This window comes from Lissotriton helveticus, chromosome 5_1, assembly GCF_964261635.1.
Source record: "Lissotriton helveticus chromosome 5_1, aLisHel1.1, whole genome shotgun sequence".
Classification (NCBI taxonomy): Eukaryota; Metazoa; Chordata; class Amphibia; order Caudata; family Salamandridae; genus Lissotriton; species Lissotriton helveticus.
Window position 1 is genome coordinate 935,414,184 of NC_136065.1, and position 24,664 is coordinate 935,438,847.

At 48.8% G+C, this 24,664-nt stretch overlaps 1 protein-coding gene across 1 annotated transcript in view; it reads right to left on the bottom strand.

Annotated features, from left to right (window-relative positions):
• The window catches only part of MARCHF5 (membrane associated ring-CH-type finger 5), a 350,016-nt gene that overhangs the window by 295,670 nt on the left and 29,682 nt on the right, over positions 1 to 24,664 (bottom strand). Inside the window, exon 3 of the mRNA XM_078643427.1 lies at positions 17,676 to 17,806. Coding sequence (XP_078499553.1) covers positions 17,676 to 17,806 — 131 coding nt within the window. The remainder of the gene's footprint in view (positions 1 to 17,675; positions 17,807 to 24,664) is intronic.

Sequence of the window (24,664 nt, forward strand, 5' to 3'; positions counted from 1 at the left end):
AATCACAACAACCCTGTACTCTTTATGAGGACAGGGTGCTAAGCACACAACAAAACTCTTACGAAAATACTTTTAAGTTAGCACGTTACACAAATGCCCGAGGGGCACGAAAAACCATATACACTAAAAGTGGAATGCGAATTACTAGCAGGTAAGTAACAGTTCTAATAGGCTTTGGAATCGCTAGGACTGGACTAGGGAATCGTTAGATTACTACTAGGAGGCCCAGGGGACTCGGGTGCAGAGTGTGCACTCTCACGCGGGATGCGGGACAAAGTCTATGGAGGCTAGTAAAGGCAAAGTTAGTGTTCACGGGCGAACCCGACCTGGTAGGAAGAAAACGACAGTGGATCCTGACCCTTGGATAGTGAGGCTATGCTGGGACACCGGAGTGCCGAAGTTACCTAGCCCAGGGGCTGCAGCTGCATAGGCCTGAAAAGACGTCGGGGATCTCGTTGCCGGACCGGGAGCCTGGAAGGAAGAAGTTGCTGGCAGGCGACCAGTGAAGGAAAGTTCGATGGATCCAAGCCTGGATCAAGGAAGAAGAAAACCTGAAAGCAGAGGGGACCAAGTTCTTGAATCACTAGCCAGTGATTAAGTGGGCACCAGGATGGCACCGGGCGAAGTCACCGCAGTCAGGTGAGTGGGCGCTGCTGGGCTCTGCAGTCTCTCGGACCAGGAGGCGTTGTCGGCGACCAGGATGGAGGTGCGAGCTGTCCCACGAAGGATGAAGTCGTTGGCGTCGAAGTTACCCAGGATTGGGCAACAAGCCTTGGCTAATTCAAGCCCACGCGGTGGACTCAAAATGGCGTCTTGAGTGGACCAGGAGGGTCCAGGGTGCTCCTCTTCTGGGAGGGAGCAAGGGCCAGTCTGGAGCAACCAGACCAGCAGCAGAAATGTCGTCGGGCGTCGTCAGGAAGGCCACAAGCCAACGGGCTAGTAGCCAACAACGCGGTGAGCAGCGGAAAGCAGAAGGGCCCCACGCAGATCGTGGAGATGCTGGGGGGCTGCACTTCGGAGCTGGAGCTGCTCAGAGTCGGGGCTTCTCGGACCCCAAAGCACTCACCAGTGGAATACTCGGCGGGCTTGCTGTGCAGAAGTCGTGCAGTCTTGGCGATGGCCGGTCCCTCGAGGTCTCGTCGCACCCACGGTTCTCAGCTGTGCTGTAGAGGTGGGTAGAGGTCAGAGGTGCCAGGGAAGCCGGGTCTCGTCGAGCTGGGCAGTCGGATTCCGGAGGAAGGACGTGCAGCAGACCGCAGTGTTCTGTAGATGGTGCCTGCGGGTGCAGGGTGACTACTCCTTAGTCACAAGGGAGAAATCTTAGGAAGAAGTCTTGAGTTCCTTTCGCAGAAAGTAGTTTCAGGATTCAAAGATGATCTGATTTGGAAGGGGGCCAGTCTCTACCTTTATCCTGTAAAAAGGGGCTGGCACGCGACTAAGTCCTGCCCTATGGGTGGGACTAGGAGGGGGGTGGTTACACCCACTTCCTTGGCGGGCTTTTCCCCAGCACAGGGTCTGGAGTGACCCTGGAACTGGTTCAAGCCGGCCTATGCACAGTGAGCACCGGGGTGCTACTTGCAGTCACCTTCCTCTAAAGCCCTGCCTACCTACAATACACAAAACCCTGTCTGGGACGGTGCTGGCACCGCCCCTGGCAGGAAACCCTTTGTCCTTATCTCCTGCTCTGGGAGGACTCCCAGCAGCAGGAGGGCAGACTTGTGTCTCGGTGGCAGCATCCATTTTGTGGATGCTAAGGCTCTGTCTGACTTTTAACCGGGTTATAGGTTACAGGCATGTCGTGTCCCTCTAGAAGGGTGGAATGCTAACCCCGTCGCCAGAATTGGCGAGGGGTTAGTATTCCAATTCGTATGACACCTTACTCGACATGTTTTGATAAAGCGATACCAGAGTTGGCACATAACCGCGAGGATTATAATGCACTTAAGAGTATATGGTATGCGATATCATGGAAACGGCTAAGGGATAGATCCCGAAAGCCGCAGACAGGCTCAGCTCATGCCAGAGCACCATCTCACACGATTCCAAGCACTCTGCCTTCAGGATTGTTAAGGCCTGCCATAGGAGTGACTGATAGGAGATCTGTGTGTCCATTTTAGGGTTAGATATAGGTATACTATATCTAAAGCAAAGGGTGAGTACACCACCTTGCCCCAGCTGTCGTGCAGCCAGTTGTGTCAGATTTAGGTAGTCAATCCAGGGGTGGCACAATACGTGCTTCAGCCCCTGGGAGACTTCTGGGTGCACCTCAGCCCTGGGTACAGGGACTTGGAGAGGGCCCAGTGCCAATTCAGTACCTGGGTACAATTTGGATAGAGAGAACAGCTAGGCTGTGGGTCTGATTAGCAGGCCCACAGCCAGGGAAAGTCGTAAACCAGTGCAGCAAAAAGCAAAAATCTGGGTGATCATAGGATTGCAGACCCTACTCTCCTACAACGGTGGTTCGGCCGGGGGGTGCTTGTGACCGCCCGGTCGGCGGAGACGACTGCGGGGACCGGAGGCCGGGACCTACCGCCTGGGCCCTGAATCGAGACCTGAGGCGACGACCACACACCAGGCCCTGGGCCCGCAGGCCGATTGAGTTTGCTGACTGCTGACACGAAGAAGATCTGGCCTAACGGTACCTGACGGGGCGCTAGCAGGAGGCGGACGACGCCCGAACTTGAGGTGCGGTCACCAGGCCGATTGCCCGGGCGCCGGTGGAGGCTCGGCTGCCGCCCATAGAGAGAACCGGGGGCGAAGGTAAGAGGGCCCCTCCTGCCGGACTCAGAGGGACAGCAACGGCCTCCCCTCCGCTGGGACCCACATTACTGGCATGCTCAGCGCAACGGAAAGGGGCAGTCATACAAGTCGGGCAGCCAACGCCGCCTAAGCCCACTAGCGGTGCCGGCATCCCACCGGGCCCAACGCCCCCTCGCAAAAAGATCGTCGTGGGAGGGGAACGCTAATGGACTCGAACCCCTCGCTCCCCCCTTTGGACCCTCGTGCAACGAGCAGACCAGGGAGGCGCAGTAACGGCTGGTTGCCTGAACTCGAGGCAGGGCCCCAACTTTGAGGAAGTGGGAGACCACATGAGGCAGGCGCCATGGACCCGGAGCGGAAATAGAGCCAGACGCTCTCTCGGGGACACAGAGGCACAGCTGCACTATCCTTCGCGGCCAGTTGGCAGTGGACTTCAGCCACGGTTTGATGTCCCCAGGCTCCCCGATAACCACTAGTCATGAGCTGTCACTCCCCACTGGCTCAGAAAACGACTGAAGCCCCTGCACCTAGGGGATCACGCCCACCAGAGGACTCGGCTGGCTGCTGAACTAGCAAACCATCTGGAGTGGGGGTCGACGGCTCGCCGCGGCGTACCGCTGCACGGACAAGCCGCTCACGCTGAAGACACACGGCGGTCGGCTGATCTGCCCCACGGCAACGGCCGCCGGAAACGCCTCCCTGCGACCTACCAACACTGCTAGATCTGGGGACGGCGGTCGTCTCGTCCCCTGGCTTCACCGTCGGTGGAGTCGCCTCGCACATGTCCGGAGGGGTAAGAACGCGAACTGGTACCAGAAGAGCCCCGCCGAAGGGAAAATCTGACAAGGCACTACACAAGATGGCGGCGGACCAAGTCACCTCGCGGTTAGATAGCATGCTCGCTGCCATGGAGCGTTTGGAACAGTCCCTCCAGCAGACCAGGACATCTCTGGAATCCAAGATAGACAGTGTCGCCATCGACCTCACCCATCTAAGAGACGACCACAAGAAACTGGCCGATCGGACAAAGGCGCTGGAGGGTACGGTGAATGACCTTGGCCCCGCGGTCTAACAAACTGATAAGCAAGTACAAGATCTCCTGAACAGGGTAGAGTTCCTGGAAGACCGTGCTGAGGATGCGGAAGGGAGAGCGAGACGCAACAACATCAGGCTCATCGGGGCCCGGAAAAATGGGAAGGCGCCCGACCGACCCAGCGTGTTGAAGATTGGCTACGTGATCTCTTGCCGGAAGACGCACTCTCGCCTCAATTCGTGGTGGAACGGGCGCATCGTGTACCCACGAGACCTCACACTACTGGCTCCAACCCGAGGCCGCTGCTATTCAGAGTCCTGAGCGACAGGGACACTATCCTGTGGGAAACCAGACGGCTCGGGGAAGTCCGAATCGACAACACCACGGTGATGTTCTTCCCGCACTACACCATACAGGTACAACGCCAACGTCATGATTTCCTAGAAGTGAAACGCCGACTACGTGAGGCAGGCCTCAAATACTCCCTACTCTTCCCCGCAAAACTGAGAGTGGTGGCACGAGACAAAACCTACTTTTTCAACAACCCTGTGGAGGTGAGCGACTGGCTAGATAGCGGAACGGACACAACGCCAAGAAACACACAATGCCCTGAGGCCCGAGGCCGTGGACCACGGCGCCGACGCAGGAATAGAGAACGCAATAACGGCCGCCCGGACGACGCGACTCAACACTCCCCACCGCTGGATCAAATACTACAGGAGCAACGAGACGCGCTCCGGAGGGTCTCCCAACTGAGTGCTTCACCGACCTCGGACACTGTTCAAGCCACGAGTCCACAGATGGCTCAAAGTGACGATGAGGCTATCTACGGGATACCGGACTCCCAGCTATCGGTGGAACTGCCGGCAGTCACGCCACAAACGGCCGACATGCCCCATTGAAACCCGACATGTGCAACCATCGCATATTACCAGGGCGGCGGAGGTGGAACTGCTGGACAGACAATAACTGAGACGCCGCAGACAGGGCTGCAGCTGATGAAGTCCCTCGCCGCCCTGGAGGCAGACGGTGAGACCCCGGCACAGTGAGTACTCACCCAGAGATATGGACGCTGTGTAAGCGGTGCGGGGGTGGGACTGTCATGTCGCCTGTCCATGTTGCACGGAAACACTCCCACCCGGTGCACTTGGGGAATACATTTTGCCGCTCTTGCTCGTATGTACATGGTCGCCCGGCGGCCGCACTGTTGGTGCCGACATTGCCTATTTGATCACCGCACTTGATCACCTGATGGGAATACTTTGTAGTCCGGGGAAGGGCTACAGATCGGCCTCACTTGTTTGGACATTGAAGAACTGCCCTATTGATACCTAGATCAAGCTGCCCCCTAGACTAGAACTCTGATATTCTGCCCATTGGGCGCGTTTGGACGGCGACATGTTCCGTTGCCGACCTTTTGGTATTCACTACTACTTAGCACTGTTAGTACACCCTGTTACATTTCCCATTTCCCATAACAGAGTATTGCTTATGCCCTTGATGGAAATGTCGGAGTCTGTGCTTGCGGGGGTGGGGGGTGAGACGGGAGGTCATATGGGAGCGATCGCATGGGGGGTGGATGACAGGGGAGGTGGATGCCTTCTACCAAGACATTGAACATGGCTGAGATCAGGATTTGCACATGGAATGTGAGGGGAATGCACACACCGTCGAGACGTTACCAAATATACTCATATTTACGTCGTCATAAATTCCATGTAGTTCTGTTACAGGAAACACATTTAAACAAAGCTGAGGTACTCGCGCTCCGTAGAAGATGGCGCGGACAACTTTATGCTACGGAGTACTCCTCCTATGCCCGCGGGACACTCATATGGATAAGGCCGGGGACTCCCTGGGCAGTCATGGATACACAGATAGACGCGGGGGGTAGGTACGTAATGGCGAGGGGCAGACTAGATGGGCACCTGGTAGTACTCACATCCTTATACTCCCCCAACACTGATCAGGGAGGCTTCCTCGAATGCCTCTCCACAGCGCTGGCACCCTGGCATGGGCTCCCGTGGATCCTTGGCGGCGACTATAATTGTGTCCTGGACGTACACTTAGACAGGTCCACTGCTCCCCCACCTAACGCTCAGGCACACGTCACCACGAAGGCTCTCCTCAATTGGGCCCAAGAATGGCGCCTACACGACGCATGGCGGACTCGCAACCCCGCGACGCGCACGTACTCCTACTGGTCTGGCGCACATGCACTACATGTCCGATTGGACAGATATATGATCTCCCCTGATCTCCTTCCATTGGTCCACGACACCCAATACATGGGCCGCACCCACTCAGATCATAATCCTCACACACTGGTCATTGCCTGGGACGTCCCACATCCTCCCATCCCCACCTGGCGCCTCCAACCAGACCTCTTACTTGACGCGACATTCCGAGACTCCATACTCACGCAATCAGCCCAATACTTCGAACTCAATGCTGGCACAGTGTCCTCTCCCCAAACCGAATGGGATGCTTTCAAAGTGGTGACCCGGGGGCTCTGTCTGGGAACACAGGGACACATGGGACGCCAAATTGAACGAGACCTGACACGGCTGGAATCAGAACTACTGGCCCTCGAAGGCCCTGAGAGGGGAGATGCGGGCACCCGGCTGGCGGAAGCTAAGGCGGAACACAACCACCTATCGGACCGTCTGCGAAGTGTCAACTTTGCGGCACACTCCGCCCGGGTCCACAGACAGGGCGACAGACCAGGCAAACTGCTGACCTGGCTGATCGAACGGGAGGACCGATCTGCCCCCATATCGACCATACAAGCCGGAGACGGCAGATTGCTATACTCCCAGCACCAAATACATGAGGCATTCACGGGCCATTATGCAGGCCTCTACCACTCCCGACTACATGTCCCGCTCACTGCCATCACGGACTATCTCTCTCACTCACGTTTACCCACTCTAACGACGGCACAGCAGAATGACCTCGGAGCACCACTGGACCCCGAGGAACTCCGGGACACCATCTTTAACCTCTCGAATGGCAAGGCCCCGGGACCGGACGGCTTGCCAGCCGAGTACTATAAAGCTGCCTCAGACATCCTGATCCCACACCTGGTGAGGATGTACTCCGCGGCTGTCGATGATTTCGCCTTGCCCCCGACACTTAACGAGGCGACCCTTGTCTCACTACTTAAGCCTGACAGAGATGGCACACAGATGGGCTCTTACCGTCCTCTCGCACTCCTGAATACGGACGACAAAATTCTGGCCTCCGCACTTGCTCGCAGATTGGCCCCCATGGTCCCTGCGTTGGTGCATCAGGACCAAAACGGGTTTGTACCGACGAGGCATACATCCCACAACATCCGCCGACTATTCCGATTGCAAGAGTACGCCACAAGACAATGGCCGCGAGCAGGGAGCCTTGTGCTCGACCTCGAGAAGGCGTTTGACTCGGTGGAGTGGCCCTACCTGCGGGCAGTCATGGAAAAATTCGAGCTGGGAGATGACTATCTGACTATGGTCGGCCTCTTATACCGTGAACCCACAGTCCGAGTGCGCATCGGAGCGTTACTCTCTGACCCCATTCGTGTACAGAGAGGCACCAGGCAGGGTTGCCCACTGTCACCCCTACTGTTCTCCCTAGCCGTGGAACCCCTGGCTGCAATGCTCCGGTCTCGGGGAACTGCCTGGGGAATACCGATGGCTGACGGACTACATGTAGTGTCATTGTATGCTGATGACCTACTCTTGTACGTCAGGGACCTAAGCAACGTCCGGAGTCCCTCACTGCCATTTTTGGCACCTTTGAGGAAATGTCGGGATTACGAGTAAACTGGGCCAAATCGGGGGCCTACTCCTTCAGCCCGAATGTTCCTGAGTGTGACATACTCATCGGAGGTGCGAGGTTGCAATGGTACCCCAACACGTTCAGATACCTAGGGATACGCATCTATCGAGATCCCTTGGACATTTTGGAAGGAAACCTGATGAGGGCGATCGCCTCTACCCGGGCGCAGGTGGGGTTCTGGAACACGCTACCGCTCAATGTCCCTAGTCGCATAGCCTTAGCGAAAATGATAGTCCTACCACGGCTGTTATACTACTTTGCGAATATACCAACCTATGTACCTACCCGGGTGTTCCGAGACCTCGAGGTCCTGCTGCGTGCCCTGATTTGGAACAGAGGTCGGCCTCGAGTCGCATTGACGAAACTCTACATGCCCACTGAGGAGGGCGGACTAGCAGTTCCAAACATGGAACTGTATTATCTAGCGGCACAAATGCAGTGGGTGTCAGGCTGGCTAGGTGGTAAGAACCTGGGCGACACGGCCACGGATACCACTGCATGGTCCCTATACCAGATTCACGTACTGTTTCATCCGCTAACTCGGGCACCCCGGCTGCCGCAACTGCTGCTCGCAGTGGCACGCAGATGCTTCCTCCGCTGCCTGCGTCTAACACGAGCGACGACACCATACGCGCCGATAATACCGCTATTAGGCACTCCGACACCGGCGGGGACCCTGACCACTGTAAAGTTAGATAGCTGGATCGCCGCAGAGGTGGAAACCTTAGGCGACCTTTACTCTGATGGCGCCCTCTTGCCCTTCGCAGCCCTGGTAGGAGATACATCCCTCCCGGCTGGACAGTTCCTGACACACGCGTCACTCGTCCACACATTGACTGCCGCTTGGGGAGACATATCTAGTTAGCCACCTACACATCACTTCATGCAGTACCTGCATGTCATGAGCAACGGCACTCACATCATTCATTGGTTAACGCAAGCGCTCCTCCTACACACACACCCGACGACTACACACCTGAGGGACAAATGGGCGACAGACAGGGGAAGGGACTGGACAGACAAAGAGTGGGCTATGATCTTGGCTGGCCCGATAAACGTCCCCCGCAGCCCTCGCTTTAAAACTATACAATTTTACATACTGCACCGCGCATACCTCACCCCGGACAAGATAAATAAGTATTTTTCAGTCACAGACACTGCCTGCGGCCGCTGCTCCCTTATTGGCGCAGATCTCCTCCACATGCTCTGGCTATGTCCCGCCCTTCAGCAGTACTGGGACGGAGTGACCATGTTGCTCCGACATTGCACTAAGGAACAAGTTCCACGTACATGGGAAGCCTGTATACTGGGTTTATATAAGCGCACGCGCCGAAATAAGGTCCAGGCTAGGTTCTGGGATCTTGGACTTATCACAGCCAAGAGACTGCTCACCAAGCAGTGGAAGGCAGCCATACCCCCGCACCTCCGGCACTGGTGTTTGTCGTTGACGAACTGGGCACGGGCTGAGAGCTCTGTCCTGAAGCGGGAAGAGACGGCAGGGCTTAGAAAATTCCCCATTGCACAACAATGGGAGGACGTACTGCGCTCCTTCCTACAGAAATGTACGAACAGGGAATTACGTGAAGAATCATGTCCCATCACCTCCACTCCCCGATACGGACTCCTGCGCACCGCGCATGATGAGACATGCACCACCCACCCGACAGTTAGGCTCTGCCCGCCGTTTGCCATGTGCTTAACTGATTCACACTGACGACTGCTAACCCCACTCCCGGACACACGCCGCCTGATGCGGCGCTACGACAAGAGCCCAGGCGCCACACCGGACTGCCACATCCACTAAACACTCGAGGACCCCCACAACGGCTCCGCTACACGGGCAGCCTGCACTATCCCCCCCCCTGGCCTCCCGCCCGCCCCGCGAGACACGGCTGGCACATCGATTCCGACTCCCCCCTCCCAATGATATGGCAAACTCTGCGCACAACTACCCCCACCTACCTCCCACTACCCTCTTGTTCCTGTTTTGTAGTTCGTTACTGGTTTGGTTTCATCTCCACTTAGACCATGTCCGTGCACATACAACTCCAAGTTGCATTCCATTCAACACCACAAGGCGCCCTCGGACGTGACGGCTGAGGCTTCAGCAACACACCTGGGCGCTACGATACAGAACAGCTCTGTCCAAAGGGATGGGCGACCGAGAAGGTCGTGCGCCCCAAACACGCTTAAATACTAAACACCCTCGTCACTCATTCATGCGACACCATACCCGTCTGAAAGTTGACCCACATTGAGACACTTCCCGATGACACATGTATGATATGGTGGGTTCGGCTGCCACCACTGCTGGCGACGAGGATAGGTTCGGCACAACTACTTTGATCCTCTGACTATATAAAGAAAAGCCATGGACCACACACTTACTTAACACGAAATAAAGATATGACTACGGTGTCATGAGACATGTTGGTATGCGCTGCCGGACCCCAGGGTTGTTGGCCTTGAAGCTGTGTTCACTTGCCCTACCTAGCACAATGTTCATTACCTGCAGCTGGCCCGGCTGGGTTGTAAGCTACAATGCTGAGTACACTGTATGTTGGACAATAAAGGTCTTTTAAAAACAAAAAAAACAAAAAAAAAAAAATTCAGCCAGGACACTTCAAGCCTCGGTGCACCTCGGGGTCAAAGGCAGCCCGGCTAAACATCACACTCACCGTGCTACATAGCACGTGTGCACTCCTCTTAAGAGAAATAATGCCAAAATCCAGCAGTCTGCTCCAAAGATGTTCTTCTTTATTTAATATGAGCCAAACATAAACGAGCACCCTATGCGTTTCGGCGTTGCTTCGTGCTGGCAATTGTAAGTCAAAATTAGTCTGACTGGCTGTTTGCTTTTTTCTGTTGCTACTGTTGATGTTTCGTGCAGTAAGACCTCATTCCTGGGAATCTGATTTGCCTTAGTGATCACCCTGTCAATAACGGGAGTAGTATACCCCCTAGCTTGAAATCTTGCTTTGCTGGCTTCCTGTGCAAATGACACTCGGAATCTGTGCTGCATATGCGCAGCATTTCCCCGTAGGGGATGCTGCGTATCAGGTGTCCAGGATGATGACTCTTGCCGTGCAGCACAGTATTGCCTGCAGTGGGCTTTCTGTAAAGCCATGTCTCCAGCTTGTTGTTTCTGACAACAACTTCTACGTCCAAGAAGAAAACATGATCTTGACTTATATTGGACGTGAAATTAAAGTTAAGTGTGTTGACATTTATCAAATCAATGAAATCCAGTGCCTGTTGTCTAGTACCATGCCATACCAAAAATATATCATCGATATACCAATACCATTGAATTACATGTTCAGTGAAGGTATCGTGGTGTGCGCCATAGGGGACCTGCTCCTCCCAGCAGTCCATATGCAAACGGGCATAGCTGGGAGAAAAACAAGCCCCCATAGCGACACCCCTAACCTGTTGAAAATACTGATTAAAGAACATGAAAAAGATGTTATTCAAACAGATAGAAATCATGGCAAGCAACATTTTGTTGTGGTCGAACATCTGAATAGGCCTCCTCCCCAGATAATGTTGCACCACTTTCAAACCATCGAGGTGGTGAATACTCGTGTTGAGGGATGTAACATCCAATGTTATCAACCAGTACTTAGGGTCCCATGACAATCCATCAAGTTTCCTCAAAAAGTCACCTGTGTCTTGTACATAGGAAGGCAAGGCCTTGACATGTTCCTGTAAAAAAGCATCAATGTAAGCAGACGTGTTTTCCAATAAGCCATTGCACGCCGAAATGTGGGTCTACCGGTCGGCTTGTCAGCACATTTGTGGACTTTGGGAATTAAGTAAATTACAGGAATTACTGGGTGCTCATTTTTGAGAAATTTAAGTTAGTCTTGGCTGAGTAATCCTGAACTTCTCCAAGCCAACAGTTGGGAGTAGAATTCCGTTTGTGCTTTTTTTCATGGTGACTACATCACAGCGTTTGTAGCAGTGAGAATCATTCAACTGATTATAGGCTTCCTCCAAATAGTGTGCTCGGGCCACAATACTACGTTTCCCCCTTTGTCCGATTGACGGACTATGATGTTGGTGAGGGCATGAACATTGTACTTGATGTGCCATTTATGGTTTTCATAGCGGGTGCAATTTGCTGAGCTTCAGGTTTTTTTATATTAATTCTTGACTGTACATTAAACAGTGTCAAATGTTCAATATATATATATATATATATTATATATATACACACATATACATACATACACATATACATTCACGTAGCTCGTCAATAAAACCAGGCAGCAGCCAAAGTCTTTCCACAAATGACGAAAGCAGACCCAGATTCTGTGCTAATTCAAGGTGTTTTTATTCCTCCAGCCAGCCAGCCGCCATTACGCGTTTCGCTTCCAACGAAGATTGTTCACATGGCAAGTTGCGATAGGCAGTGACCAGTATTTAAAGTGCCAGTGCATGGGTAATTCAGAGTATCCAGTGAACAACATGGAAAAAATACTACTCAATGGCTGTGTAGTTTTTACAAAACTAATGTAAATTCCACATTTGAATAATTCTAAAATGAATAAATATGGTAAAATCACATAAAATTCATAATGTCATTTTCAAAGTAATTCCCATTTAAAAAAAAAAAAAAATCCCCCTACACATATATTTACATTTGCGGACATAATTACATTGCCAGTGCACAATTTGATTCAATGCTGCAAATGGTGTGGTTATGAAAATCTCCATTCAATTCAATAGCCATTTTTTTCAATAGTCAATATTGCCCAAGTGGGCCCTAATCCAACTAGTTGTTCTACTCTGACCCCAAATCACAAAAATGTCCTACTGGTCCCTAGGAGTCATATTCAGTGCAAATGACTAGAAAAGTGCTCGTACTTAGTGCAGAATAAAGATAAAGATACCAAGATCAATCTCGGTTTGACCCCCACCCGTTAAAAAATTCCTCATGAGAGGCGCGAAACTCATCATTATAATCTAATCAAATTGATTCCACAGTGCATTATCATACAGTACAGGTGATTCTTAAAACAGTATAGCAAAATGTTGTATATATAGCATAAAAGTGACACTAAAAATATCAAATAAATGACTTACAGAATTAGTATACATTTTCACAGTTAAGGCCTGGTTAATGTAAACAAGTGTGCAAATCCTCAGTGGCATTCAAACCATTCGGTTGTTTACTGTCTAACTCCAGAATATAGCTTGTTTCGAGAAGTCGAAGCCTCGCTTCTCTGTCACCTCCTCTTTTCAGAGGCCACACCGAATCAATGACATAATACTGGAGCTCAGATGGATTTGACTCGTGTGATTCCTCAAAATACCTAGCTACCGGATAGGCCTGGTCTTTGCCGGTAATAGCCCTTAAGTGTTGGAGTATTCGTTTGTGGGCCGGTAACTTGGTACTCCCCAGGTACCTGAACCCACACGAACACTCCAGCATATAAACGCGAAGTCTGTCTTACATGTTAATCGTTTTGTGAACTCACGCGGAAGTTGTGTAAACGGGCTGATGTAGTTGCTCTTATTGCAACCATATCGGCAGGCCTTACATTGAGTACATTTTCTAAAGCCTTTACTGAGAGCCCCCCCAAGTACTAGACATCTGTGGTTCCAAAGTGTTTTTAACCAAAGACTTAGCCATAGAGGTACATCTTCTAAACGTGAGCATAGGTTTTTTCGGAACCCTCTGACCTATCACTGGATCCCCTTTAATGAAGTTCCAATTCCGATACAAGATTTTCCTAATGTCTGAGTGTTGCCTGCTATACGCCACAATCATGCGTGATTGTATTTTATCATCTTGTGAGGCAATAGCTACAGCCCATGGTTTGGAAATTAAAGCCTCATCACGGGACATCTGAAGAGTCCTTCTTATTGCTAACTCAACAATGTTCCTAGAGTATTCCCTTTCTAGGAATCTTTGTTTGCTAGCCTCTTGTGCAACCACACATTCATTCTCAATGCTACATAAACGTCTGATCCACAGCATTTCCCCATAAGGGATGCTGCGGATCAGGTGACGTGGATGGTAACTCGTAGCGTGTAGAATGGTGTTGCCAGCTGTTGGCTTTCTGTAAAGCTTGGTGGCTAAAGTATTGTTATGCACATAAACTTGCATGTCCAGAAAGCAAATTGAAGTCGCATTAATGTGAGATGTAAATCTAAGGTTCAAACCACTGGTATTCAGTTCATTGACAAATTCACTAGCTGCTTTATCCGTTCCCCGCCAAACAACGAACAAATCGTCAATGTAGCGGAGATACAAAACAATATTTTGCTCCATGATGTCCCGAAGCTGTCCCGACAGGACCTGTTCCTCCCACAGTCCCATGTGCAGACATGCGTAACTGGGGGAGAAACAGGCCCCCATCGCGACACCCCTGGTTTGTTGATAAACTTGGTTATTGAAAACAAAATAATTTTGCTCTAAACACATCTTTATTATTGAAAGCAACATTCTACTGTGAACTGCACAATGCACCGGGCGTTTGTTAAAAAAATATTCAACCGCCTTCAAACCATCCAAATGTCCAATAGATGTATAAAGAGAAGACACATCTAAAGTCATTAAAAACATATCTAACACCACTGAACACCTTCAATTTTCCAGATAAAATCAGAAGAATCCTGAACATAGGACCTCAGTCCCTTAACCCAATCTTGTCGAAAGAAATCAATATATTTCGATACATTTTCCAGGGAATTATTTATTGCTGAAATAATGGGGCGCCCTGGGGGATTTTCACAGTTTTTATGTATCTTGGGGATCAAGTAGAAAGTGGGGGATCACCGGGTGTTCTTTTCTCAGGAATCGAAATTCGTCTTCAGTGATCACATCACCACTTCTCCAAGCCTGGAGTTTTAGACTGATCCACCCATGCAGCTTTAACCACAGGCAAATTGCTCTTTTTGTAGCACAAAGTGTCCCCCAGTTGCATTTCAGCTTCCACCATGTACATGCTCCAAGGCCACAACACCACGTTGCCGCCCTTGTGGGCTTGCTGTACTATGACAGTATTGTTCAAATCCAACTTTTTAATCAGTTGGGCATAGCACCGATTTTGATTATTGATGGCATGTCGTTTATTATTGGTGACAATGTACAATTTTGTAAGATCCTGGATCACCAAATCATGATAAGCATCGATGTTATCATGAACCATCGTAGGTTGGAAAGTGGACTTGGGCTTGAATGGGGTTAGGCATTTACTAATGGCTTCCGGTGCTGTGTTGGTCACACGGTCATCACTCCCATCCGTTTCTTTTTGAAGTGCCCAAATCTCCTCAAATGCCTCGTGATCTCCCACTGTTAATAAGGAGGGACTTTTTATTTCCTCTGTCAATTTCTTTTTTTTGGGTATCATACTGTGAAATTTACTAAGTTTCAATTTCTGAATAAATCTGAAGGTGTCCATGCGTGTGCCAGCATAATTGAAATTGCAGGGTGGGCAGTAAGATAGCCCCAATTTCAGCACATCCCCATCATTTTTAGAAAGTTCTACTGAAGTCAAATTGATTACTGTGTTGGAGTTGCTGCTTGCGCTGCTGTGCGATTTTGATTGCGATTCCATTTCCCCCTTGCGGGTCCCTTTGCCTGGTTTCCCTCGTTGTTTGGTGCTTTTGCGACGTTGAGCCCGCTTGAAGTTGCGCCTTTGGTTTGATTTCCAGGTAGTACACGGGGGCGCAGAGTGTCTCTTCGATCTTGGCAGAGACAATCCACTTGCTCGGCCAGTGAAAGTTTGGTAAACCCCAATGGCTGCATACTTGTTAATTGACCTTCAGGTTCGCTTTCCACGGCTGAGCTGAGATCAGATGCAGAAATCGATATTGCCCTTGTATCTCTCGTGCTTTTATTCTGCATATTTTTTACTCTCGCTTTAACCCCATCGGAGCAGCGAGCGAAGGTGAAAAACTGTCCGTTGAGGTAATCCAGCCGGTCCCTTTCGAACTTGTAGGCTTTTCTCTTCTTAATCACGTCCTCTTCCTTTTTTAACCTGGCAAGCATTTCTTCCCGCAACTTCAATATTTGGTCACTGCTTCCTAGAGCAGCAATTTCAGTCTCCAAGTTTTCAATTTCCCCCTGCAATTCCACTCGATCACTTTCAGCATATTTAACCAAAATCGCCATCAGCTTGCTTGACGATTCCAAGTTAGATTCCGCCCATTCCCTTAACATCTCTGGGTCGGGTTTTTCGTAGCTGGGAGCCAAGGTGATACGAAGTCCTCGCGGCACTCTCCCGACTTGTAGTTATCGGGAAAGGGACTGGTGCTCCCACCACTTGGATTGCTCAGAGCTCATAGGCTTTTCCAGTCTCTTGAATATATCCCGAGTGGTGGGGCTCCCAGTTGTTACCTGTACTGTTTGTATTGCAGAACCGGACCCCCCAGCCGGGGAATCCAGAAACATGTTCTCCGCCGCCTCCTCTCGTTCCCGCAACCTATTCGCGGACATTACGGCACTGTGGCTGTGAGCAAAACTTGCTCGACACCTCGAAGTGGCCTCTGACAAGTAGCAAATCTACCCGTCAGATTGCCCGCACACTCCTTACCGGGTACCCCGCCCTGCGCTCCACTGCAGCTTAATTACCGGTCTTCGAGTCCGACAGCAGACACAGACAATGTTGGTATCAGCAGTCCAGCGAAACCATTCGGCGGTATCCGGGGGCTATTGCAGCTTGCTCCTCACCGGAGTTTGTAGATCCTCTTCCGGGTAAACAGAAAAGGGTGCACTTCCTGCCGCGTTGCCCAAAAACAAAAGGAGAGGTTCTGCTTGTACCTAGGAAGTTTTGTCGGTACTCGAATATTCACGTAGCTCGTCAATAAAACCAGGCAGCAGCCAAAGTCTTACCACAAATGACGAAAGCAGACCCAGATTCTGTGCTAATTCAAGGTGTTTTTATTCCTCCAGCCAGCCAGCCGCCATTACGCGTTTCGCTTCCAATGAAGCTTGATCACATGGCAAGTTGCGATAGGCAGTGCCCAGTATTTAAAGTGCCAGTGCATGGGTAATTCAGAGTATCCAGAGAACAACACGGAAAAAATACTACTCAATGGCTGTGTAGGTTTTACAAAACTAATGTAAATTCCACATTTGAATAATTCTAAAATGAATAAATATGGTAAAATCACATAAAATTCATAATGTAATTTTCAAAGTAATTCCTTTTTTTTTTTTAACTATAGATTTTTTGAAGAAAAAAAACTCCCCCCACACATATATTTACATTTGCGGACATAAATACATTGCCAGTGCACAATTTGATTCTATGCTGCAAATGGTGTGGTTATGAACATCTCCATTCAATTCAATAGCCATTTTTTTCAATAGTCAATATTGCCCAAGTGGGCTCTAATCCAACTAGTTGTTCTACTCTGATCCCAAATCACAAAAATGTCCTACTGGTCCCTAGGAGTCATATTCAGTGCAAATGACTAGAAAAGTGCTCGTACTTAGTGCAGAATAAAGATAAAGATAAATATACATACACACACATACATGTATAAACATACATATACGCAAACACACAAAGACCAGCAAAGTTTAAAGTGGAGTTATGTGATGAATAAAGGTAGTAAGTTTTTAACTTAAGTAAAAAAAAACACGAGTAATTAAACAAAAAAGCAGTTAAAAAAAACACATTGATATTGGCAGTTATACAAACTGACATAGATAGAATCTCAGATATTACATCACTCATAACTGTATCCAACACTCCACATACGCTTATTCCCCATCACCGTATTTCTCTCAAAAATTATGGGGGGCACAGTTCTCCTCAGTAATTTGAACAATGTTGTTCTTTAAATGTAATGAGTGAGTGAGGGTGTTTAACGTGTCATGAGTGATACAATATACGAGGACATAAGCAGTGCATGATTTGGTGCAAGTTATAGTTGACTAAACAAGTGGAGTGAAAAAAATATATATACATACACAAAATATATGAAAATATGTAATGTAATATACTATTACAACTGTTTAATGTGATGAGGCACCATAACTTGAGACGCAATGTGAAGAAACATACCAAAAAACAAATGAAAACCATAAAAAACTATTTACCTGCATCACAGTCACTGCTCCATATGTGACAGCTGTCCAATATATGGATCCTACCATTATTCCAGCTGCAGCAAAAGGACAAGCCTTGGATATTAACCGGTCTGCAAGATCCAAGACATAAACTACTGGGCCTAAAAGTATGAAAGAGTAAAGAGGTGTTAGAAAAAAAGTACCATTTCAAATATGTGCTTAAAGCAATTACTGAATCCTTCAATCTGAATCAAACTACAAATATTTTTTCGTTCTTCTGTTGTACAGTGAACTTTATGGTGCAGCTCGTTAATATATATTGAAGACATTTATGTAATTAAATCAGATCATACACATTTTTACTGTACAGTGTATATATATATATATATATATATATATATCATTTTTTCTCATACCAATGCAGCCCCCATCTAGGAGGCTAAACAATGCAATGATAAATATAAACTGCTTTTGCAAACACATAATGCATGTATAAACACACAGGAGGGCAAGTATCAATGGAACTCTTTTTTAATGAGTAAACCTCATGAAAAACTGCACAAAAAGCAGACATAGTTAGCCTACAGGCTGCATTGCAAACCAATAGCATAGAAATAAACTGGCACTGTGGCTTTAAGGCAGCCATGACCACTAGCTTCCCATCATGCCTCGGGTGACAGTTAGGTCAGTTGTTCTTTGCGTAACTGAAGGTCGGGGCACAAAGATATAGTTTAACCATGAAGTAATCTCATTTGCCTGGGGAGGCGGGTGGGTTGCTTATGACTTTGCAGAGGATACCCCTGGAACAAACGTAGGATTGCAGGTAAGTAACTTATCCTTCCCCTTCCAGCAGGATCCTCATCAATAGTCATAAGTACTGAATAGAAGAGCAAGCCAATCTTCGGCCTGCAGACAAATGAGGATGGATGACCCAACATACAACAACAGCAGCAATCCGCTTTTGAACAGATTCCTCAAGGAGGCCTGGCCTACTTGGATGTCTGAATCTAGACAATAGGGCCTTGTAAATGTATGGACGAACCTCCAAGTTGCCGCTTTACAGATCTCAGAGATAGGCACGTTATGAAGGAAAGCAGTCGTAGCCACCTTTCCCCTCGTGGAATGCACCTCTTCCCATTCCCACTAAGAAGGTGAAAAATGTGGGAGTCTGGATAGACAACAGGCTCAACCTTAGGGATCAAGTGAATGCAGTGGTCTCATCCACATCGTATGTCCTTAGATCCTGCAAAAAAGTAACACCATCCCTGACCAAAGAAAATCAGAAAACTGTATTTTCTGTTCTAACCATGTCCAGGTTGGACTATTGCAATAGCCTTTTTATAAATCTGCAGGAAGGGCTTATGAACAGACTACTACTTCTACAGAACACAGTTGCCAGATTGCTCACTGGTATACCTAGATACGCCTCAATCTCGGCTGAGATTAGAAGGCTCCACTGGTTGCCCGTTAGGAAACGGGTTCAGTTTAAAGCCCTTTGCCTGGTTTTTAAAGTACTTCAAGGAACTGGACCGGAGTTCCTAAAACAGCAATTTCATTGGTATGTACCAAAAAGATCACTGTGCTCCTTGGAAGCAAGGCTGGTATTGGTGCCCTTTGTACATAAAATGAGCTGGGGCGGCAGTAGCTTTGTACTTGCCGCGGCTAAGACCTGGAATGGTCTCCCACTACATCATAGAAGTATGACAAATGTACTTGCTTTCAGGAAGGCATTGAAAACGGCTCTTTTCTGGGTACATTTGATTGTACTCTCCCTCTGCTTTTAGAGCCTTGTAGGACTTAGTGCCAGGACACCTTCGGGAAACAGTGCCCTCTATAAATATCAATAACATTAACATTAACACCTTGGGAGCAGGCCCAAGGGGCTTTTGTGCTAGTTGATAAGCTGACTTGATGCAAGAAACTATCCACCTGGAGAGGGATCGTCTTGAGGCTGGAAAACCTGTTCTGATCGACCCATAGTTAACAAACAGTTGATCAGACTTTCTAATCGACCTGGACCTATCCAGGTAGAACTTTAAAACTCTTTTTAGCTCAAGTGAATGTAAAGCCCTCTCAGCTGGCGTGGAGGGATTAAGGAAAAAAGTCAGCAGTGAAATGGTCTGATTCATATGGAAATCGGATCCCACCTTCGGAAGGAAGAAGGGAGGGAGAAGTCCTCAATACCACCCTATTGAAATGGAAAACAGTGTATGGTTCCTTTGAACAGAGCACTTGTATTTCGCTCACTCTGCGAGCTGAGGTGATAGCTACCAGGAAAGCTACCTTCCACGTGAGGTGTTGCAAGGTTGCTTTGTCGACAGGTTCGAAAGGTGGACCCATCCACTTTGATAGCACCAGGTTCAGCTCCCAGGGTGGTGAAGGAGGTCGGACCGGAGCGTAGACCTTTTTAAGGCCTTGTAAGAAATCCTTCACAACCTGCAACTGAAAGAAGGAGGGCTGAGAAGGAGAACGTGTACATGCAGTAATGGCTGCTAGATGCACCTTGATGGAACGGAAATTTAAGCCTGTTCTAGGTCAAGCAGGTATGGCAAAATGACGTCCTCTTGCCCCATGGTGGGACTACAATCATTTTGTACACACCATAAATAAAAACGTTTCCACTGGCAAGCATACAAGTGTCTAGTGGAAGGTCTCCTAGCTTCTGTTAAGATGGTTGTGAAGTCTTGTGGTAGTCCTAAATGACCATAGTGGAGGACCTCAGGATTCATGCCTACAAGTTCAGTGAGGGAAGGTTGGGGTGATGAATCCTCCTGTTCATCTTGGACAGCAGGTCTGGTCTGCAAGGCAGCTCCTGTGTGGGAATTCCAGCAGGTGCATAATGTCTGGGTACCAACATTGCCTCAGCCATTCCAGAGCAATCAGGATCATCCTCGTGTGTGTGAGTTTGGTCACCACCTTCTCGATGAGTGGAAGAGGTGGAAAGTCGAACACAAATGCCCCTGACCAGTCTATCACAAGGGTATTCCCCTTCGACACTGGGCGATAGAACTTTGAGACGAAGCCTCCGCATTTTGTATTTATCTCGTCTGCGAAGAGGTTCCTGCTGGGACGACCCCACGCCTGGTAAATGTCTTCGACAAACTTGTCGTTGAGTACCCAATCTTCTCGGTCCTCAAAGTGTCAACTGAGAGCATCCAGCTGAGAGTTCTGCTCCCCCGGCATGTGTACCGGTGTGATTGATAGGTTCCGTGCTAGGAGCCAATGCCAGAAAGCTTGAGCTTCCAGTGACAAGGTCCGTGAGCGGTTTCCTCCTGTTTGTTCAGGTAAGACATGGTGGTGGTATTGTACATCTGTACTAGAATGGAGTTTGCCCGAATCGAAGGGAGGAAAGCCCTGAGTGCAAGATACACGGCTCTCAGTTCCAGAATGTTTATGTGATACGAGCGCTCTTTTGGTGACCATTTCCCTTGTGTCGTGTCTGGGGAGACCTCATGTGAGCTCCCCAGCCTTGGAGGGAGGCGTTCCCTGATCAGCGTTTGAGAGGGAGGATCCTGATGAAAAGGAATCCCTACTTGCATATTCTCCTTCATCCACCATGGGATGGATGCGCTTACTGCGTTTGAGAGATTTATCTTGTCATACCAGCAAGCTGTTTGCTGATCTCATTTGTCTTCCAGATCCTGCTGTAAAGGACGCATTCTCAGGGAGGCAATCTGACGAACCGACGGCCTTTTGCTGTCCAAAATCTGTCTGCCTTTCTGTGTGATGGATAATTGTCTCCCCAACGAAGGAAACACTTTTCCTACCTCAGAGTCTACCAACACTCCCAGATAATGGATTCTCTGTGTGGGTTGCTGAGTAGATTTTTCGAAATTCAGATGAAGGCCCAGCCGGTGACAAAGCTCTAGGCATTGCAGGAAATGATTCCTCACGCTGTGGGGAGAGGGACCCTTCAGCAGCCAGTCGTCCAGGTAAGGGTACATGAAGATGCCTCTGCGACGTAGTGCGGCTGCCACCACTATCATGCACTTCGTGAACACTCTGGGAACTGACTTCAACCCGAAAGGTAGCACTTTGAATTGGTAGTGGGACGATCCTACCAGGAACCTCAGATATTGCCTGTGATGCTGACAGACCAGAACATAAAAGTAGGCATCTTGCAGATCCAGCGAACACATCCAATCTCCCGGTCTCAGATGTGGATATATTTGATGGAGAGCCAACATGCGACACTTCTCCTTTTTGATTGACTTGTTGAGTGTTCGCAGATCCATATGGATCTGTATTCTGATTTTCGACCCTTCTTCTTTACCTCGACCTCGTAGTGATATTGCCACCTTTTCGATGGCTGATTTTCGCAGAAGGGTGGCAACCTCGCTCTGCAATATCTTCATCTGTTGGCACGATGATGGAACCGGAGGGATTGAGGGGGTGTGGCGTCGAAAACGTAGAGTACCCATTCTGCAGCGTAGCCAACACCCACTGATCGCTTGTGATAGCTCGCCACTCTTCGTGATAATTTGCAATACTGTCACCCCTGAGGCATGATGGGAAGCAGGGGTCATGGCTGCCTTAAAGGCACAGTGCCAGTTTTGTGTGAAAATGCTTTCATTTTTTAGGCTATTGGTTTACAATGCAGCCTGTAGGCTAACAATGTCTGCTTTCTGTGCAGTTTTTCATTGGTTTACTCTTTAAACAAAGAGTTAGTGATACATTCCCTCCTGTGTGTTTATACATGCATTATGTGTTTGCAAAAGCAGTTTTTATTTATTATTGCATTGTTTAGCCTCCTGGATGTGGGCTGCATTGGTATGATAAAAAATGATTGATTATTATATATATATATATATATATATATATATATATATATATATATATATATATATATATATATATATATATATATATATATATATATATATATATATTTTTCCATAAATAATTTTTATTATTTCCGGGGTCCCCGCACATTGGCGGGAATATTCAGTGCGTATGACTGTCGAGGAGGATCCCCTGGAAGAGGAACATGTGCATCCATATAGTTAAAAAACGGTCCTCACTGGAGAGCACAGACAAATACAATATCAATAATACTTCCCCAAGCCAAAAGGATATTATACAAATAGGTACCCCAGCCGAGAGAGGACCACAGCAGCCTGCACATGTGGACAGCTGAAGGTAAGATCGACTATGAGATTAGGGTGGGGGGGCACATTGCTTAGTGCTGATCTGAATGGACTGACTCTAAGATCTGCACCCACGCTAAAAGGCTCCCTTGGTGTTGGAGCCACTGCTTTCTGAGATCCTACTTGCATCCGCAATCTGGTGTGTGACCCATCACAAGTTGCAGTAGCTAATCAACTCAAGAACTGATGAGATGTGCAGAACTAGGACCCAAGTCAAAGTCAGATACAGAGACGCGGTGTCCTGCTTGTTGCGCACTTCTGCACCTCCCCCACAGTACAGGTGTCTCCAACGTGGCCCAGGGCCTGTGAGTATACTTGTGCCGTTCCAGTCCCAGTTTTTATGCGGACTGGGCAAATTCTTGGTTGTGCCTGTATCCACTGTGTCCCAGGGTTGTGGGTCATCAACAACTATTGTCTTCGCTGTCTCGCCCTTCTTTTCTGTTTGTTTTATGAGTTAAATGCATGCCCCCTTGCCTGTGTCGCACTTGTGTCTAGGTTTCTGCGTGGCCCCGCGCTTCGTCCATGTTCAGTGCCAAGAGCAGACCTGTTGCACTACCCTTACCTCAGAGCTGTTCACGCGCGGTGGAGTACAGACGGCAGGCCTTCGGGTCCGTCCCGGCTCTGCGGGGTGATCTCGGTGGCGTGTAGGTGTCCGGCAAAGGGGGGGGTCCAAGGGAGTACCCAACAAAGGTGTCCCCGCAAAATAGCTGTGGTGTGTTCCTCGAGCTTCAGCAGGGACTTGGTATTGCGTAACTGCCGTAGACGTGTCTTGCGTACCTTTGCTGCAGGCCGCACCTCCTCGATGCGGTTGTTTCACCGTTCTGCTACTTCGTGGAGACTGCAAAACTTGTGGGTTGAACCCGGGCTCGTCGGGGCTTAGCAGAGCTAATTAGCGGCCCCGGGGATGCTTTTTAATGGATGAATGATCTGATTTCAGGGGATACACGGCGGAGCTCTAACAGCACATCCATCATCATCGCCTGCATAGCCACGCCCCCTTCCCAGAGGCATTCATTAGTTTGGATTCCTTTTCTGGTGGTGGTGCATCTCCAGTTGTTTGGGAGTTGGTTTTTTCTCTCGCATTGGACATCACTAAAGAGTCTGGGGTTAATTAAACTAATAAAAATAGGGTCCGATGGTGGTGCTTTGTACTTTTTGTTAACGAGTGGAGTAATTATCCTTTCTTTGACTGGGTGGTTAAAGACGTCTTCTGAGTGAAATGTCATGCCCTTGAGCAATGGTAAATATTGTGGCCCTCTTTGAGCATTAGACAAAGTCTCAAACAGGAAATCGTCCTCAATTGAATCTTTATATAGAGGTACTTGATGAAATGTTGCTACCCTTGCTATCATATCCTGATAAGCAAATGCATTATCTGGTGATGATGAACGACTGGGATACCAATCAGGATCAGTGTCAATGTGAGGGTCGATATTGAAATCATCCCAGGGATTCCCTGGTTGTGTATGTGAGTGAGTGAGGTGGTGTTTGTGGTACAGTTGAAGTAGGAATGGGAATGTGCAACAGACTAGTTGTACATCTTTTTACTTATAAGAGACTGTGACAAGCCATCAAAGCGATATATGCATCCTTCCCACAAGTGCCACCTGCACAGCAGGCACTACAAACGCTTCTCACTGCACCCACATGAGAAAGACTTGTAACCAAACCCTATAATGCAGCACAGAAGGAAAAACACAGAAACACAGAGCAGGCGTTAGAGAGATGGAATAGAACCTTAAATACACCATCATCTGAGGCCGACTGGGGTAGATGGTGCGCATTGACTGAGCCGCTTCCATACACATTATTAATTTTAAACATGTGCAACAGATGTACTACATGCCAGTGCAACTACATGAATATGAATTA